General features: G+C 41.4%; 1 protein-coding gene across 5 annotated transcripts in view; it reads left to right on the forward strand.

Annotated features, from left to right (window-relative positions):
• Window positions 1-19,521, forward strand: part of DNMBP (dynamin binding protein) — a 154,341-nt gene that overhangs the window by 47,357 nt on the left and 87,463 nt on the right. For all 5 annotated transcript variants that reach the window (XR_009498046.1, XR_009498045.1, XR_009498044.1 and 2 more), the window contains exon 4: window positions 2,967-4,970. Coding sequence is in view for 2 of the 5 variants with exons in the window: in XM_059900497.1 (XP_059756480.1) it covers window positions 2,967-4,970 (2,004 nt within the window). In the remaining 3 variants the exon portion in view is untranslated. The remainder of the gene's footprint in view (window positions 1-2,966; window positions 4,971-19,521) is intronic.

Below are 19,521 nucleotides of genomic sequence, written 5' to 3' on the forward strand. Positions count from 1 at the left end.
TTTATTTATTCATTTATTTATGGCTGTGTTGGGTCTTCGTTTCTGTGCGAGGGCTTTCTCTAGTTGCGGCGAGCGGGGGCCACTCTTCATCGCGGTGCGTGGGCCTCTCACTATCGCGGCCTCTCTTGTTGCGGAGCACAGGCTCCAGACGCGCAGGCTCAGTAGTTGTGGCTCACGGGCCTAGTTGCTCCGCGGCATGTGGGATCTTCCCAGCCCAGGGCTCGAACCCGTGTACCCTGCACTGGCAGGCAGATTCTCAACCGCTGCGCCACCAGGGAAGCCCCCAACTTCCCTTTTTTAACTTGTCTCTCCAAAGGCCGAGCTATTGCCACACGCTGCACTTTATAAGAATTAAGATGCCGTTTGTAGGTAGTACCAAGATCAATCTCCCCCTGCTTTGGTTTATACTCTTCTGGTGCATGGTGAGTGAGGCTGTTTGACTATTTCATAAGGATGAGAATCCGACCCGCAGGTACAAATCTGACACAGACACCAGGTCCTCATGCTCCCGGCTCGCGGGGTCGGCTCCACAGCTCCTCCGCACCCGCAGCTTTTGCAACTCCACCGCGCCGGCCTCGGCAACCGCCGGGGCGCGGCTAATGGACCACGCTTTTATTCTTAATCGCCAAAAGACCTACTGTGTCTGAACAGTAGCCATGTCTCCAGTGAATTCCCTCTGTGGTCCTGATGTAATGGCCTTAGAACTAGTGGGGGGAAAAGTCACTTGTAATTCTCAGGACCCCAAGCTCTGACCAATGGTTATTGAATCAGAAATTAAAGGAAAATAGAAATACAGGACCAAGACCCTATTTTCAGGGACATCTAAGCAAAACAGTATGAAATCAGTGAAAATGTATTGGGTGCCTACCAGTAAATGCAAAATCTTACATTAGAAGCTGTGTAGTATATAAAAATACAAGTGTCAAAATTGTTGATATAAGTGATAATTTCTTTAGTAGGCTACAGATGGCCAAGATGTGTGTAGGCTTCTAAGGTTTATCAGGGAAGCATGCTGAGGTTTCAGATGGAGAGGCTTCTATAGGAGACAATGAAAGTCCCCTTGTGTGGAATAGGGTCTCAGAGGTGAGATAATATTGGATAGCTGGGGATGGGGCCGGGGGAGGTTGTGACTGGATGTGAATACCGGTTTGCACTGAGGTGAAAACATAAGAGTAGCCTTTTGGTAGCTTAGTTAACTAAACCTCTTTGGAGAGTGTCCACAGCAAACTTATTTTTTTAAATATATTTCAGGTAGTAAGAATAGGATTATTAGAGTAGAAGCCTTAGGTGGTAGGAAGAAGCCTTCATGGTAAACGTTTGAGCAGGGGAGGGATATGATAAAATGGGTACATTTGTAATCTTAGTTTGGCATGAATCATTTGGTAGACTGGAAGAGACAGTGTCTGGGGCGAGGTTTAAAAGAGTGAGATGATGGGAGTTGGATGAGGTAGCAAAGAGTAAGGACGAATGGAATAAATATTTTGAGAGAAGAAATTAGAGGACAAAAGGAAGTTAGAAGCGTGGAGCTAGTTAAAAAAATTAAAACTGATAGTCTACAAAATGAATAATTCATAATCAGATAATTAAAAGTTTGCTGCAAAACAATTTGCTGCAAAACTATAGGGTAATTTTTTAACTGGGGCAAATCCTTGCCTCACCTTCTTCAATAATAAGGCAGATGCTAACTGTTTAGATTATATTTTGTGAAGACAGCCTGAAACTACAGTATTGGAACTACTGGTTATTTTCAAAAACAAACTGCCGATTACTAGAACATTCTTCTAAGATTTCATTATGATGTATTTTCAGGATAAGGAGAGTTCAAGAAGGGCTCTAACAAAGTGAGAGAGTGGCATGGACATATATACACTACCAAATGTAAAACTGATAGCTAGTGGGAAGCAGCCGCATAGCACAGGGAGATCAGCTTTGTGCTTTGTGACCACCTAGAGGGGTGGGATAAGGAGGGTGGGAGGGAGACGCAAGAGGGAAGAGATATGGGGATATATGTATATGTATAGCTGATTCACTTTGTTATAAAGCAGAAACTAACACACCGTTGTAAAGCAATTATACTCCAATAAAGATGTTTAAAAAAAAAAAAAAAGAAGGGCTCTGGAGAAAATAAATGAACAGTTTGTTGTCCACACCCTGCACTTCCAACCCATTCCTGAAGATTTCTTTCTTTGTTCGATTTTTGATATTGAATATAATTTGGTGTGAGAAATTAGATCCATCTATTCAAAGGACTATAGTGGCCATGAATATATTCTTCATCGTTTATAAATGAATCCAGTGGTACAGACTATTGTTGGTAGTAGCATTTCTCAAACTTTTTGATCTCAGGATCCCTTTACATTCTTAGAAGTTTTTGAGACCCTAAAGAGCACTTGCTTGTGTGAGTCTATTGATATTTACCATATTAGCTGTTAAAGCTGAGACATTTTTTAAATTATCAGTTTATTTTTAAAAACTCATATTAGCATTAATAACATAAATAACAGTTTATGAAAAATAACTAGTTTCCTAAACAAAAAAAATTTAGTGAGAAGAGTAACATTGGTTTGCATTTTTTGCAGATGTCTTTAATATTTGGTTTAATAGAAGAAGTCTAGATTCTTTTACTTGAATCTATATTCAGTTTGCCACGTTACATTGTTTTGGCTGAAGTATATGAAGTGTATGAAGAAAATATGATAGTTTTGACCTCACAGACCCTCTGAAAGGATCTTAGGGATCCACCCCCAGGGTTCCGCAGACCACATTTTGAAAACCATGGGTTTACAGGAATGTTCACTGTATTGTCACTAAATTGTCAAAAAGTGTTCATGCACTTAAAACTCTAGGTTTATATTCCCTTGAATTTGGTAGCTATTTAAGATGATGAGTTGCACTATTAGTTATACCAGTATCCTGCTGAGGTGATAACCGAGGTCATTATCTTTGCTTCTCTTCTCTTTCTTCAGGTGACCTAGTGGTTCTCGATGGCACTCCCACTGCCGGCTGGCTGCAGGGCCGGAGCTGCTGGGGTGCCCGGGGCTTCTTCCCGTCCTCATGTGTTAGGGAGCTCTGCCTCTCCTCACAGAGTCGGCAGTGGCACTCACAGAGTGCCCTTCTCCAGATTCCCGAGTATTCAATGGGACAAGCCCGGGCACTGATGGGGCTCTCTGCCCAGCTGGATGAGGAGCTGGACTTCAGAGAAGGGGATGTGATTACCATTATTGGAGTTCCTGAACCAGGCTGGTTTGAAGGGGAGTTAGAGGGTCGAAGAGGCATTTTTCCGGAAGGTTTTGTAGAGCTTTTGGGGCCCCTGAGGACTGTGGATGAGTCAGTAAGTTCTGGAAATTGCGATGACTGCATTACTAACGGTGAAGTAGATACCAACACAGGAGAAGAGAGACAGCCAGAAGAGGAAGGCGAGCAGCCAGCCACCTACGGGATTGCCCTCTACAGATTCCAAGCCCTGGAGCCAAATGAGTTGGATTTCGAAGTAGGCGATAAAATCCGAATCCTGGGGACCCTGGAAGATGGCTGGCTAGAAGGATCACTGAAGGGCAGGACAGGCATCTTTCCTTACCGCTTTGTAAAGTTATGTCCTCAAGCAAGGGTGGAGGAAACCATGGATCTGCCGCAGGAAAGCAGCCTCACCAACATCCCTGACACATCTTTGGATTGTTCGGAGAACTCCTTAGAAGTGGAAGGAACAAGACATGAATCTCCTGAGTATAAAGCAGAGAAGTCCAACTCAGTTATTTCTGAAACATCCACTTCCCCATTGGAGCATCTGACTTCTGAGTATGAAGAAGACAAAAACTCTCACTGGAACACGGGCACCTCAGAAGGGCCCCCAAGAAGCACAGGTTCAGGGCACGAACAGCTTCTTGCCAAATACTCTTCCACAAAGGATCCTTCAGAGGTGGTCAATGGTGTTGCGTCCCAAACTCCAGTACCTTTTCATCCCGAATTGCAGAAAAACCAGTATTATTCTATAGGAGGAGGAAGCAACCCGTGCCCCGACCAGTACTCTGACCCTCTTCCTCTAGAAGCAAGGACTAGAGACTACTGCAGCCTACCTCCCAGAAGAACATACTCCCAGCCGAAAACCCTTCAGAAGCCAGTGCCACCTCTTCACAGCACCTTTTCCCGTTTAGCCTCCAGGGCAGTCAGACCCAGCCAGTTGAGCCCTCAACTCCAGGGCATGGCGCGGTGTGTGAAAAAGCACCTCACACCCAAAGAAAATGCTTCCAGCTTTTGCTCTGCATCAGAGAGATCAGAGATGAAGCCTGGTCTGCAAGACAAGGCACCTGCTGTGGAAGCAATGGCACTTTCACAGGGAGACGGCAACACGGACCTGGATTCTAAGTTGACACAACAACTGATAGAGTTTGAGAAGAGCTTGTCAGGGCTCGGCACAGAACCAGATAAAATTTTGCGCCACTTTTCAATCATGGACTTTAACTCCGAAAAGGATATTTTCCGAGGTTCCTCGAAGCTAATCATCCAGCAGGAGCTGCCCGAGAGGAGAAAGGCTCTAAGGCCACCGCCACCCCGTCCCTGTACTCCAGCATCCACTGCTCCCCATTTGCCAGTGGACCAGAACCTGAGACCGGAACCACCCTTGGCAATGCGACCCTCTCGCCCCGCTCCCCTGCCTCCCTCGGCCCAGCAGAGAACGAATGCAGTACCCCCCAAGCTCCTAACCTGTAACCGTCCTGGCTGGGAGACCCTAGAAAAGGAGGGCCCTGAGAACGTGGAGAAGACTTTGGACCAGACTTCCCAGTGTCCCTTAGTCTTGGTGAGGATTCAGGAGATGGAACAGGACTTGGATATGTGCTGCAGGGCTCAAGAAGAGCTGAACTTACTGTTGGAGGAGAAGCAAGAGGAATCACTAAGGGCAGAGACCCCTGAGAATCTTGAGTTCTACGAGAGTAACATTGAGAGTTTGAACATGGAACTCCAGCAACTTAGAGGTAAGTGATGAGGAGATAGTATATACTTGTTTCTTGACACTGGCAAGTCCAAGTAACAGCCTACCCAGGTTTTTAGGGATATGTTACCATCTATGATGGACAATTAAGGAATGGTTTGCTTTTTATTACCTAATTTCTCACTCTGTCACCACAATTAGATGGCTCTGTCTGAATGTATCCTATGACTGCTATAGCCTCCTAACTCCATTTGCTGCTCAGGTAAAAAAGCTCAGACCTCAGTGACATTTATACCTCCTGTACCTCTGTGACATCCGTAGCAGTTGTGCAGATGGAAGTCCCCAGATATAACTTTCTTTAACCAGACTCTGCTCAGGACTGACGATTTCCAGGCTAAGACTCGTGAGAAAATGATATGTTGTATCTTTGTGGTCCAGGGACTAAGTTTCAATAATAATAATAATAACAAACATTTATTAATGTATTAATAAGCATTTGTCACAAAGAATCTTCACAGCTACCTTGAAGGTACTGGGTTAATTCATATGGCTACTTTATAGATGAGGAAACCAAGACTTGTAGAGATTAAGTAGCTTGCTAAGGGAACCGGGAATTGAGCCCATGTCTTTAACTACTATGGTTTACTGTTTCCCACCTTGCACATTCAAAAATTCAAATGCTGTCTCTTAACTTGGGGGTGACCAGGCTCTGGAGACTTCATTTGTATTCACCAGCCTATCAGGAGAAATAATTTATAAAGTAGGAAGAAGAAAAGAGTGAGATAATAGCAACTGGTCTAGGGCCTGAGGAGAGCATGACTGCATGCCCTTTGGCATGCGTGCCAGAGAGCTCTGAACCTACATGTCCTTAGGAAAGTCAGTAATAAAAAGCACTCTGTGGATCTAGGAGTTGCAGGATCCTAATAAATAAAAACAAGGTAATGGTGGCCCAGAGAGACCAAGTCAAGATGGCAGACCAAGTACACATACCAACTTCCCCTTGTCCCTTAGATCTCTAAAAGTGAATGAAAAAATAATAATAATAAATTCCAAGAAGAAAGAGTATTATCAGAAGGCCAGAAATTGAGTAATTTTCTGAAAGATGGAAAGCAGACGGATTACAGAAAGAGAGGAAACCTCTGTCTAAAATATGCTCAGGCAAGAATTGCTGTGCAAGTGGGCACAGTTGTGCAGGAACTCCAAACTCAGAGGCATGGCCCTGGGAGGGTGTCCTGGAGCACATGCAAGGTGATGAATTAGGGACCAGCCAGGTCACTGGGCCCCTGGGTCATTTGTGCTCAACAGGGCAGTGGTGACATTTGCTCTCAAGGTAAAGCACAAGGGTGAGCACTTAGATATGTCCTCAAGAGGGTGTTCATTTAATATGAGTATCTGAACTCTTGGGGAATGCCAGATACCTTGACGATTTCAGAGTGCCTGAAAAGGAATCCTGAGGGAACTTTGGCTCAGCGCTACATCCTCAAAGCCATAGCAAGCCCCAGATTCTCCATCACCTTCCATACATACGAGTTTTGAGATATACTTGTAAACTGTTCTTGCATTAGATATACAGGTGACAGAACAAAACTCTCCCAAATTCCAGGTAGCAAGAATTTCTCAATAATGATACTTATTAGAATTAGTAGTGTTCCAGAGAAATATTATGTCTTCTTTGCATAAAAACAGTGTGCAGTGTTTTTAAAGGACTATATGGAGTAATGGACTGGTACTGAGGGATGAAACTGGTATTCTTTTTTATTCGATTGACCTTCTTTTTCAGAACTAATTTAACAATTCAGCTGGTGTTCTTACTATGTTTTTTGGGTTTTTTTTGAGTTCTAAAAGTTTAATGCTGTGAAAGACCTGCAGTAGGTGTGTATAGTCTTAATCAGGAAACTTTTCTTTATTTGCATTCACCAAATACAGCATTGGCTGTGTTAATATTGACTTGATTGCTTTTCAATAGGTGTATTATTTATATCAATTGCTAGTATGATGAAATTACTTATTTCTTGCAATCACTGACAGTTCCTCTTAAGGTCATCTTTTTCTGTCTTCATAAAAAGTATATCCAGCAATATAAGCAGTCCCTTGAAAGAGGCAGAATTAATCAGTTTGAGCACCAGGCTTTACCCCTCCAATCCAGTCCCATACAATCTCTAACCTTGAAATTTAAGGCATAAGATTTAAAGAACTTTCGATACAGTATTTATCTAATCCTGATTGATATTATATTTAGTTGTTTATATGCCTCTTGAAAATTTGAAGCCTAATGAGAAGACAGATACTGTACATTAGTTGGTTTGTCATTTCCCACACACCTGGTATAGTGTCCAACAGGTAGTAGACTCAGTAAATACTTGGTGAATTGAATTTAGTTTAACTGAATGAAATTGAAGTTTCTGCTCTACCTTCCAGAACTTTCAAAGATCTCCTTCCTCCGTTGTTACTTTGAACTTGGACTACTGGAGAGCTAAGGACTGTCGGTGCTGAGATGCTGGTCCCCTTGTCAGACACAGTTAATGGTAGCAAAATAGTCCAGTGCTGTGCCAGACCCAAAATTAGGTTTTATTGTAGCTATTGCTCCTCCTTCCTCCTCTTTTTTTTTTTTCTTCTTTTTTTAAATAAGAAAATGTATGGATAAATGCCTAGCTATGCTTATCACGTGGTAGGCATTTAATAGGGGTTTGAGAAATTAGAAGAAAATATAATTAAGAAGCACTTCTTTTTTTTTTTTTTTAATTAATTTATTTATTTTTGGCTGTGTTAGGTCTTGGGTCTTTGTTGCTGTGCGCAGGCTTTCTCCAGTTGAGACGAGCGGGGGCTACTCTTCGTTGAGGTGCACAGGCCTCTCACCGCGGTGGCTTCTCCCGTTGCGGAGCGCGGGCTCTAGGCACGTGGGCTTCAGTAGTCGCGGCACGCAGTTTCGGTAGTTGTGACTCGCGGGCTCTAGGAGCGCAGGCTCAGTAGTTGTGGCACATGGGCTTAGTTGCTTCGTGGCATGTGGGATCTTCCCGGACCGGGGCTTGAACCCATGTCCCCTGCATTGGCAGGCGGACTCCCAACCACTGCGCCACCAGGGAAACCCCAAGAGGCACTTCTAATTTGCAAGACTTAAGTATAAGAAGAAAGGGTATGACTTTATTTATTTGAACTGTAGTCAACTGACTGCTCTGGTTTGTGCTTGGTGGTTTTAGAGCAGGATACACATGACTGTTTTGTTTACATTCAGCTCCACCTTATGCGTATAAGTGTGAATCTAGTTAGATCAACAGGGAATACATTGAATGGATTCAATTTAAGTATAGGATGGTATATAGATTTACGTATAGCTCACACCTAAATATATATAGCCTTTATACTATTCTTCATATTGCTCCTTCTTAAAACTCTGGCATTATGATGTCATGAGGACTCATTTCCTAGAAGCTCTATTTTTTTTTCAAATCTGATATGTTACCTTTTATAGTTTTCTGTTTCCAGTAGGTATCTTTCAGCTTGTTTTTTATTTTCTTTACCTATGGTAAGAATAGTTATTTTATAGTCTGCATATGATAATTCCAAGATATTAAGTCTTAGTGGGACTGTTTTTGGTGTCACATGGTTCTCATTCATGTGGTCTAGACTCCTTGTGTGTCTGGTTACCTTTTACTGTGTGCTAGTCATAGTATTAGGAAAACATTAAGACCGGGGATAAAGGCACCTGTCTCCAGAGAGGATTTGCACTTATTTCTGTCAGCTGCTTCTGGTCAGCTAACGTTTCCAAATTCCTGAAGGATAGTAATCTTTGAGATTCAGGAACAAGAAATTGGAATTCCTGGTAATTCCTAAAATTATAAATTATTCTGTATTTTTAAAAAAAACTCTTTTATTTACATGTTCTTAAGTAATAACAGTAATGACTGTAATAATCAACAGTGAACAATTTTCCTGTGTTAGGATTATACTAAAAGTTTCAGAGATTTTATGTATATATACACATATATATGAAATAAATGCATAATTTTTATTATTATGAACCAAAATATTATGAGATAATATATTTTAATGACATGTAAAATTATTCTCTACCTGATAATAAACTTTGAAATATTTTTTACTTTTTACTTTAAAATAATTTTGGATTTATAGAGAAGTTGCAGAGATAGTAGAGTTCCCCTAACCCTAATATCTTACATAACTCAAAAATATTTATCAAAATTAGAAAATTAACATGATACTAGACATCTGATAATATAAAACATTAAAAGAAGGGAATATTAACACAAAATAAATGTTAAATAAAAATAATTTAAAAACTGTAAAATCATACCACAGATATTTAGTATTTAAAAGTGATTTTTAAAACAAAATTTTAAATACACAAAGTATTAGTTGCCCTATCTGATGGGATTGATCTTTGTTTTGTGACTAATATTCCAGACATAGAAAAAAGTTTCCTTTGATGTTGGTTGAGTGTTAAGAATGTATCCAAAAACATCTTCAGGTGGGGCCATTAGGGTACATGTTGCTTTGCATAAGCTCATAATCTTTCTTTTTTTTTTTTTTTTTTTGTACAGACAGGTTTTCTTTTTTTATTTTCTAGCGACTATTTGCATTGAGTATTTCTTTTTTAAAAATCTTAATGAAGTATAGGTGATTTACAATGTTGTGTTAATTTCTGCTGTACAGCAAAGCGATTCAGTTATACATATGTATTCTTATATTCTTTTTTTTTTTAAATTAATTTATTAATTAATTTATTTGTGGCTGCATTGGGTCTTCGTTGCTGCACACGGGCTTTCTCTAGTTGCGGCGAGCGGGGGACACTCTTCGTTGCAGTGAGCAGGTTTCTCATTGTAGTGGCTTCTCTTGTTGCGGAGCATGGGCTCTAGGTGCACGGGCTTCAGCAGTTGTGGCAAACAGGCTCAGTAATTGTGGCTCACGGGCTCTAGAGCACTGGATCAATAGTTGTGGCGCATGGGCTTAGCTGCTCCGTGGCATGTGGGATCTTCCCGGACCAGGGCTCAAACCCATGTCTCCTGCATTGGCAGGCGGATTCTTAACCACTGCGCTAGCAGGGAAGTCCCTATGTTCTTTTTTAACAGTGAAAATATTTTGTCTACTTGCTCTGATTTTGACTTTGCCATTGGAATCAATATTGTTTTGCTAATTCAAATTTTAGACAATAAATTTGTGACAATATTCACATCTTTAAAAAAATTTTTAATTGAAATAATTAACATACAATATGATGTTAATTTCAGGTAATACAATATAATGATTCAATATTAATATTCACATCTTCTCTGCATTTCTCTTGTTAAAATACTTACAAAGAACTATAACCTATAGCAAATACAAACACTGGAAAACACTGAGCAAACATTTTTGAGTAGTATTAAAATAATGTAACATTTGCCTCTGAGTGAGATTCAACGCTACACAGAATCATGTGTCGGAATTGCCAATTTAAGGACTTATTTTACTTCTAAAATTTGATATTTCTTGGACCATCACTTACAAGGTTTATATAAAATATACTGTGCAAATAAGCTTATTAGTATTTATTTTATTTGCAAGAGTGACTCACTCACTGTTAGCACTCAGGGCCATGAACACACGTGCTTTATAAACACATTCATAACATAGCAACAGTTAAAAGCAATACTAACTGATTAGATCCTAGTCACTTTTCTCCTATGTACTTTTGTCCCGGTCAACCTTAATCTTCACTCTGTGGGTCAGTATTTTCTGCTCTTGCTTTCAACTTGACACTGGTAGATTCTTTTAAACCAGTAATGTCGCTACATTTATTGTTAAGCTTTATTCTCACAGAGAATTATAGTATTTTCTCCTTTTTTTCCAGATTTCTTGGCTGATTTTTTTTCTTACGATTCAGAAAGACATATAAATTCCCTAAGCAACGCTGAGGAGGAATTCCCACATGGAAACGATATCATTCTCAGTCCACCTCCACCTTAAACTAATTTCAAGGCTTAAAGTACCTTGGACGGTGAAGGTATTAGAGCCCGAGATGTAATTTTGCAGGAGGGCTGGTCCAGTTCTGATTCTCTCTCAGGAGTCTCTGGAATCTTAGCTTATTATAGAAAAGGTCTCCTTTTAGACTCCTTACCTTGCCTTGGGCTTTGGGTTATTGACCTCTTCTCCCCAGAGGGCCATTGAAACAAAAGCTGAGTTTTCTGGGACTGGTAATGCCCCAGGGCATTGTAGTTTCTGTGGTTATTTACCTCTCTGGATTCTAGTTTTCCTTTTGGTTTTGGCCTGTACTCTACTATCTTGTCATTGTGTTGATAGTTTTTTAAAAATAGTTCGTCTAACTTTTTAAGCTTTCTTTCTGTGAGACGGTTGGCCTAAACTTCAATTATTGGAAATAGAAGGTCCATTATTAGTAGTTTTAGATAAGCCAGTGTTTGGCTATGTCTGAGAATTAGGAGTTTTAAGTTTGGAATTATCATGTAGAGTCAGGGTAGAATACTAGGAGGCATTTTTGAGTATAGTGTGTTGGGGAATGATATGTCATTGTAGGCTTCAGGATGGTATCGAGTCAATCACTCATTCATCCAGCAAATGTTGGTTAAGTTTTTACCATGTGCCAGGCACTGTGTTAAGGGCAGGGTATATAGTAATAAACATAGATGTGTTGTCTGCCTTCCAGGAGCTTCTGGTCAAATGAGTTGCTAATTAATGAGTAGAAGTCCATATCTAAAACACAGTACCTTTTACTAGTTTGGGAAAGAATTCTTACACCTGAGGCATTCCAAGGAGTCTTCAGAGTAAAAAATTGCTTAATAATTTAAGCATATAATAATAATTGAGTTCCCTGGTGGCCTAGTGGTTAGGATTCCGGACTTTCACTGCCATGGCCCGGGTTTAACCCCTGGTCGGGGAACTGAGATCCTGCAAGCTGCGGGGCATGGCCAAAACAAAAACAAAACCAAAAATGGTACCTTCAAATCTGATAAATAGTTTGGCTTCTGAAGCAGTAGAAATATTCAGGGTTAGTCCACAGACTTTTCAGATTTACCAGTACAAGTTACTTTTAGAAGTCCTTATTAGAACTACATCCTGTGGCCCTGAGAGAATCTCATTTTAGCATATCATAGTCCTTTTCTACCTCGAGGAGAGGTTCACATGCCTGAATTGGACAGTCAGGGTTGTACATTCATTTCTTTACTCAGCAAACACTTCTTCAGCACATAGTATGACCCAGGCACTGGCTATACACTGATTAATAAAAAGGATATAGTCATAGTATCATTCATATTTGTGTATCTTTGAAACTCTAGTGATCATACTGATATTGACCTCTGTATTTAATCACACTGTCTCTCTGTCTTGCTGCCTTTGAATTATGGCCATAGTTAATTCCCGTGTGGGCCAAGACCCTGTTGTTCTAAATCAGTGCAGTGGATGGTAAATTGTAGAGTCAGCCTCTTCCGCATCAGGAACCTTCCTCCTAAACGTCTCCCCTTAAGGTAATGCCAGGAAGAAGGTTGACCAGAGACTCTCGGGGTAATTTTTAATTTGAATTTTAAATGACTGTTGCACATCAAATCAGAATATGTTTTTCAGGAAAGTAACATTTTCACCAAGATATTGGGTGAGATCTAAGGTCCACTAAAGAGAGCCATTAGGTTAACCAGTCGGAGAATGACTGATATGGAATAATAACATCTTTAAAAAAAAAAAAAAAATCTTTACACTGAAGTGATACATAATATTCCAGACAGATTTTTAAAAATTGAAAGTATAGGGCTTCCCTGGTGGCGCAGTGGTTGAGAATATGCCTGCCAATGCAGGGGACATGGGTTCGAGCCCGGTCTGGGAATATCCCACATGCCGTGGAGCAACTGGGCCTGTGAGCCACAATTACTGAGCCAGTGCGTCTGGAGCCTGTGCTCCGCAACAAGAGAGGCCGCGATAGTGAGAGGCCCCCGCTTGCCACAACTAGAGGAAGCCCTCGCACAGAAATGAAGACCCAACACAGCCAAAAATAAATAAATAAATAATTTTAAAAAAAAATTGAAAGTATAGTTTTTCTACATACAGAAGCAATTTATTATTCTGAAGACTCCTTGGAATGCCTCAGGTATAAGAATTCTTTCCCAAACTAGTAAAAGGTAATAGAGTTTAAAAGGTAAAATGTTTTGTGGTCTTTCAAGATATAAAAGTTCATGTAAAAGAAATAATGATTTTTCTTTCTAGTTTGTCAGTACATAAGAAAAAACCCAATATCCTCGGCCTTTGTAACATCTAGTTCAGGGTGTTGGCTCAGTAAAAATTAGCTCAGTTACTTGTAATGGATTTTATCTTGGTATAAATCCATAAAACAGCAACCATAGTCAGAAGCCATTCAGAGTCCATGTTGATTCAGGACAGAAGCTAGTTTTCCTTTTAGGAGACAGGGTTTAATGTATGTCAAGAAACGTAGCTAGGAATGGTTAACTTACTTATAATTAGCCCATGACTCACTAGTCTTTGCAGTTTGTAGTGTGGCTTTGTGAACATTTCTTCACCTCAGCTCCAGGCGGAGGAGTGGAGAAACTGGAATAGCTCCAGGGACTTCAAGTATGGGTCAGATTTCACCCAGGCTTTGCAGCACTTAGTGAAAGGACCTACCTCTAGCTAGCCTCCTGCCTCAGCCACAGGCATTCCTGCTGCCACTGGCTACCTGAGCGTGTTGACTACTGCTGTTCACTTTACCAGATGTAGCAAGACCCCAAAGATGAAAAACTCTGGGGCAGTCATTTATTCAATAAATACTGTTGAGCTCCTGCTATATTCCAGGCAGCGTTCTAGAGTTACAGCAGTGATCTCTGCCCCCATGGGGAGAGACAAACAATAAATAAAAATATACGTATTATTAGGAGGCAAAAGAACCTATGGAATCAGGGAAGTGACTTTTGAGTGAAGATCTGAATGATTGTAGGAAGCCAGCCAAGCCATTTTGGGGGTTGGGGGAGATTATTTCAGGCAGCTAGAACAGCAAGTGTAAGAGTGTGCCTGTTGTTTGAGGAATAGCAAGGAGGCCAGTTCAACTCGAGCAAAGGCATGGGCTTTGTAGCCCATCATTCGGAGTAAGACGAGAAGCCCCAGGAAGGTTCTGAGCAGGGGAGCAACATGATCTGACTTAGAACTTTACAGAGTCACTCTGGCTGTGGCGTTGAGAAAAGACAGAAGTGCAGAGGCAGAGAGACCAGTTAGGAGGCTACTGTAATGATCCAGGCAAGAGGTGATGGTAGCTTGCACCAGGATGGCAGAGTGGGGTTGAGGAGAAGTGATCAGTTATTTTGAGCATCATATATAAGGTATATTTGAGTTGGAGCCAGTAGGACTTGCTGGTGGATTGGATGTGAGGTGAAAAAGATGAGGATGACCCTGAGATTGAGCAACTGGAAGGATTGGAGTTGCCAGTAATTTCTCAATTAATGGTGAAGAGTGCAGGAGGCGCTGGTTGGTGGGGGAGGTGGGACGAGGCAGAGGTCAACTGCACAATTTGATACACAGGCCAGAGTTCAGAGGAGTTAGGCCTGGAGACATAAATTTGGGACAAATGAATTTTGACAGCACATAGACATAAATTCTTTCAGCACATAGACGTTATTTAAAGTCATGACATGGACATATATACACTACCAAATGTAAAATAGATAGCTAGTGGGAAGCAGCCGCATAGCACAGGGAGATCAGCACGGTGCTTTGTGACCGCCTGGGGGAGTGGGATGGGGAGGGTGGGAGGGAGGGAGATTCGGGAGGGAGGAGATATGGGAACGTGTGTATATCTGTAGCTGATTCACTTTGTTATAAAGCAGAAACTAACACACCATTGTGAAGCAATTATACTTCAATAAAGATGTTTAAAAAAAAAATAAAATAAAGTCATGACATTTAATGAGATTACTTAAAAAAACAAAAAAAGTATAGATAGAGAAAAAGAGAAGAGGCCCAGGGACTGCGCTGTCTGGAAGATAGGAACTGAAAGAGTAGGATGATGACAGCAATTATAAATAATTGAGCGCTTATACTTTGTCAAACAATGTGCTAGGTGCTTTTATACACTTTTTCCAGTTCCCAAAATTGTCCACATCTGACAGATGAGGAAACTGAGGTTTGCCCGAAGTCTCACAGTTGGTAAGTGGGAGAGCCAGGATTCAGATTCAGGTGGGTTTCACTGTACAGCTTTATGTACATTCTCACTGTGCCACAGTGAAGTGCCAGCGTGTTTTGACTTAAGGAGGGATTGCTTGACCTCTGAGAGTGGGTGGTAGGAAGCAACAGTTGGAAAACTCAGATCTGCAAGTGGTCAAGGTGGAAGGGGATCCCAAATGACTCTTGCCAACTTACTTCCAAAATAATTTATGCAAACAATAACATTTTTAGTACTCTCATTGGTTGAAAACTATTTGCTAAATTACATATATCTGTGGATTTAAGAGCATATATGTATGTATTGACATATATATTTTTTTTTTTAATAAATTTTTTTTTTAAAATTTATCTATTCATTTATTTTTGGCTGTGTTGGGTCTTCGTTTCCGTGCGAGGGCTTTCTCTAGTTGCGGCAAGTGGGGGCCACTCTTCATCACAGTGCGCAGGCCTCTCACTATCGCGGCCTCTCTTGTTGCAGAGCACAAGCTCCAGACGTGCAGGCTCAGTTATTGTGGCTCACGGGCCCAGTTGCTCCGCGGCATGTGGGATCTTCCCAGACCAGGGCTCGAACCCGCGTCCCCTGCATTGGCAGGCAGACTCTCAACCACTGCGCCACCAGGGAAGCCCCTATATATATTTTTTGACATATATATTTTTTAAATATTTAATCCTTCCTCACAGATATACTTTTGACTGTTGGCTTATCATGAAGTTACCTAAGTTTCCAAAGTGTTTACTCATTCATACTAGTAACATCCCCAAGCTGCTCACGGTTTCCAGTTTCTCTGTTTGAACCCTCACCTAACTCACCTTTAAGTTCATCATAAGGTTTAAACTCTAAAACATCTTGAATGCTTCTCACAGCCCTGTCCATTTAGAACATTTACATCCTTCAAAGTATATGAGATCCCCCCAACACCTCTTATTTTCCTGTATTCCAGTCTTTTTTTTTTTTTTTTTTTACAGTGCTCTCAGACTCTTTTCTCTGTGTTTCTGCCTTCCCCTATCCCAATCAGTTGTCTTTTCATTAGTCCATAGTCTCTTCCTTTACTGGGGAACTTACTTTTTGATCTTAAGTATCTGTCTTCTCCCTCATTTCCAGACCCTCTTCCCACTTAGCTGGAGGCTGTTGCTGTATTGATATCCCTTGAGTTACTTTAACCTTAATGATAGGGTCTTCTTTACAACTCCTCCTAATTAACCCTTAGGCTGAGAGGCAGCTGCACTAAGAGTGGAAACCACATTCCTAGTCAAGGAATTTCTTGAATTCCTACTGTGTGCTAGGTAACTGGGTACAAAGGAAAAGACCTGGGGCAGCCAATGTTTAGGAATGTGGGAGACAAGGGAGATGAACTAGCAAAGGAAAAGGAGCAGCCAGTCAAGTGAAGGAAGAGCTTTAAGAAAGAGAAAGTGACTCTTTCCAAAAGCTACTGAGAGGCCAAGTAAGATGAAGTCTCAGAAATGACCATTGGATTGGATGATCTTGTCAAGGGCAGTTTCAGTAAAGTGATAACAAAGGGATAAAAGCCTTATTGGAATGGATTAAAGATAGAGTGAGAGGTAAGGAAATGGAGGCATTGAGTATTTGGCTTGCTCAAGTCTTTCAAAGCAGAAGTTGTTTGTAAGATGGGAAACAGGACTTCCCTGGTGGCACAGTGGTTAAGAATCCGCCTGCCAATGCAGCGGACACGGGTTCGAGCCCTGGTCTGGGAAGATCCCACATGCCACGGAGCAACTAAGCCCGTGCACCACAACTACTGAGCCTGCGTTCTAGAGCCCATGCTCTAGAGCCCACAAGCCACAACTACTGAGCCCGCGTGCCACAACTACTGAAGCCCACGTGCCTAGAGCCCGTGCTCCACAACAAGAGAAGCCACCGCAATGAGAAGCCCACACACCGCAACAAAGAGTAGCCCCCGCTCACCGCAACTAGAGAAAGCCCGTGTGTAGCAACGAAGACCCAATGCAGCCAAAAATAAATAAATAAATAAAATTTTTAAAAAGATGGGAAACATTCATAGGCTCATGAGACTGATGGTTAGAGTGGGTATACTGAAGAGCAGGAGAGGGAGGGCCTAATTGCCGAAACAAAGTCTTTGAGCGGTCAGGAGGGAGTGGATCAGTGAACCAACAGGGAGAGAGATTGGCCTGTTATCAGCAGAGACAGTTCTTCCATTCTAACAAGAGGGAAAGCAGAGCAGATGGTTACAGATGCAGGTAGGATGGTAGATTTGATGGTGAAAAGATGAAGAAACAGGTTTAGAGAGCTTAAGTAACTTTCCCAAGATTATATAGCTAGTTAGTGGCAGAATCAGGATTCAAAAAAAAGCACAGCCTGTGCTTTTAACTTGTAAGCTCTCCTGCCCTCTGCCTCGCATCTAGCATGTGCCCAATAAATATGACCACCATCAACTCATTAAACATGGGAGTACGTCTTGTGCCCCACGTACAGAGCTGTGCTGGAGATTGGACGTGGTCCTTGCCCTCAAGCTTTCAGTGTAATAAAAGAAGGTAAACAAGTATAATAAAGTAACAGGTAAGATGAGAGGGATATTTGCATGGTGCTCTGGAAAATAGCAAGAACTATGGGAATCAGAGAGTGTCATTGGGGCAGAGTTAGAAAGTGAGGAGGAGTTGATCATCAGGCTGGAGGAACCACATGGGCAGTTACAGAGATACTGTGAAAAGTTTAGGTAATTACCTGTTCTTACTAGATTTTTTTTTTTTTTTTTTTTTACTGTCTCCTCCCTTTTGTTCCTTTACCTTTCCTCTACTTTCTGCCTCTTTTCTCTCATCCTTCAAATCCTGCTGCCCCACCTTCACTTCTAGCATTATGTTTGGAGAATTTCTATCCACGGATGGTCATTGTAGCTGATCACCCACCCTGTAGTAACAAGTAACAAACATCATGGCAGAGTGGGCTCAGGGCTTTTGAAGAGGGCCTGTGGAATGTGACTTGTATCAAGTGAAAGGGAAGATAACTATCTACAAAGCTGTATTTCACCAGTAGGACTAGGACTGAGAAAAATAGGAAAGTTATTCCTCCTTTATGCTCCTCCTTCCCTTGGGCCACATTTCTTTGCACACAGATTTATCACATGAAAAGAGCAGCCCATTCACAGCTTTTGATTAGTTCTGGTTCTCAGTAATGAGGCAAACCTGAGGCAGTTTACATTTTTCTACAGGCTATATCTTTAAAGTCCCACAGGCAGTAGGGCTTAGAAAAAGAGAAGAGGGGGTGAGGTGGGGAGAGGGGAGCTCCATATTATAACCAGCTATTCACTCTCCACTCATCCAAAGATCATTTCTTTTTACCTTTGTGTAACCTTTGCTACTGGATTGTTTTATAACTAGTATCCTTCTTACCTGTAATTTATCCATCCTCTTTTTATCTGTTCTCTTGGTCGATTTACTAGGTGTGTTTCTTATCATGCTAGCTTTATCAAAGACTTTAAGTTGCCAAAGGAAACTCTGTTTTCCATAACAGTTAGGGAAAGATATATCTTTACTTTTAACTTAGAAATAAGTAAGATTGTAGAATTTTAGATTTAAAGTGGCAGAGAAACTGTTAACTTCTTCATTTTACACGTAAGAAAACTGACAGCCAGAGAAGTTAAGCATAGCTACAAACTGGTTATTAGCAGAAATTGAACTTCTAGAAGCTAGCTGTCCTGATTCCTCCTCCCGTGTGCCCTCTTTTACACTGTTCCTCTGTATAACTCATAGTCAAAGCTGTCCTCCCAAATTACGTTGTCATCCTATTGGTTTGTGAACCAAATCACAGTCTTTATCGGGTTTAGGCAGTAGGTTTTAGATGATTGAGCCAGTTGATACTGGACAGTCTTTCTGTGACTGTGCTGGTACCAGTGCTCATCACAGTTGGGTGGTGAGGATCAGCACTGGGGCAGGGTGGAAGTAGGCCAGGACTGGAGACAAAGACGGAACGGCAGTGTGGGGCGAGGTGTGTGCACACTTGCCTCGGCAGTGGTCCACCCCTGAATTAGACCATGATGGAGTGTACTTGTTTGTTTACTTGGTTTGAGGGAAATTAAGGCTTTCCTATGTTTTTGAGATACTCCTCTGAGTCTAGTGCCGTGAAGTCAGACAGATCTTGGTTCAAATTATGGCCCCTCCTTGTACTGGTTTATGTGATCTTGGACAGGTTTTTCAAAGTCTCAGAGATTCTTTATCTGTGGTAAAATAAAGATAATACAATATCCTCCTTACAGTTAGTGAAGATTAAAGAACATATATATCAACTTCCTAGCCCCTCATCCTGATCCTGGCACTTAATACACACTTGACAACACGGCAGCTGCCAGGGCTGTTGCTACTACTGCAACAGAACTATGGAACAAAAACCTTTGCATGAAAATCAGATTTAACAATCTAGAGGTTCATTCAGTATCTATTAGTGTAGAACATAAAAGGTGTGTTAACAG

This window comes from Balaenoptera ricei, chromosome 16, assembly GCF_028023285.1.
Source record: "Balaenoptera ricei isolate mBalRic1 chromosome 16, mBalRic1.hap2, whole genome shotgun sequence".
Classification (NCBI taxonomy): Eukaryota; Metazoa; Chordata; class Mammalia; order Artiodactyla; family Balaenopteridae; genus Balaenoptera; species Balaenoptera ricei.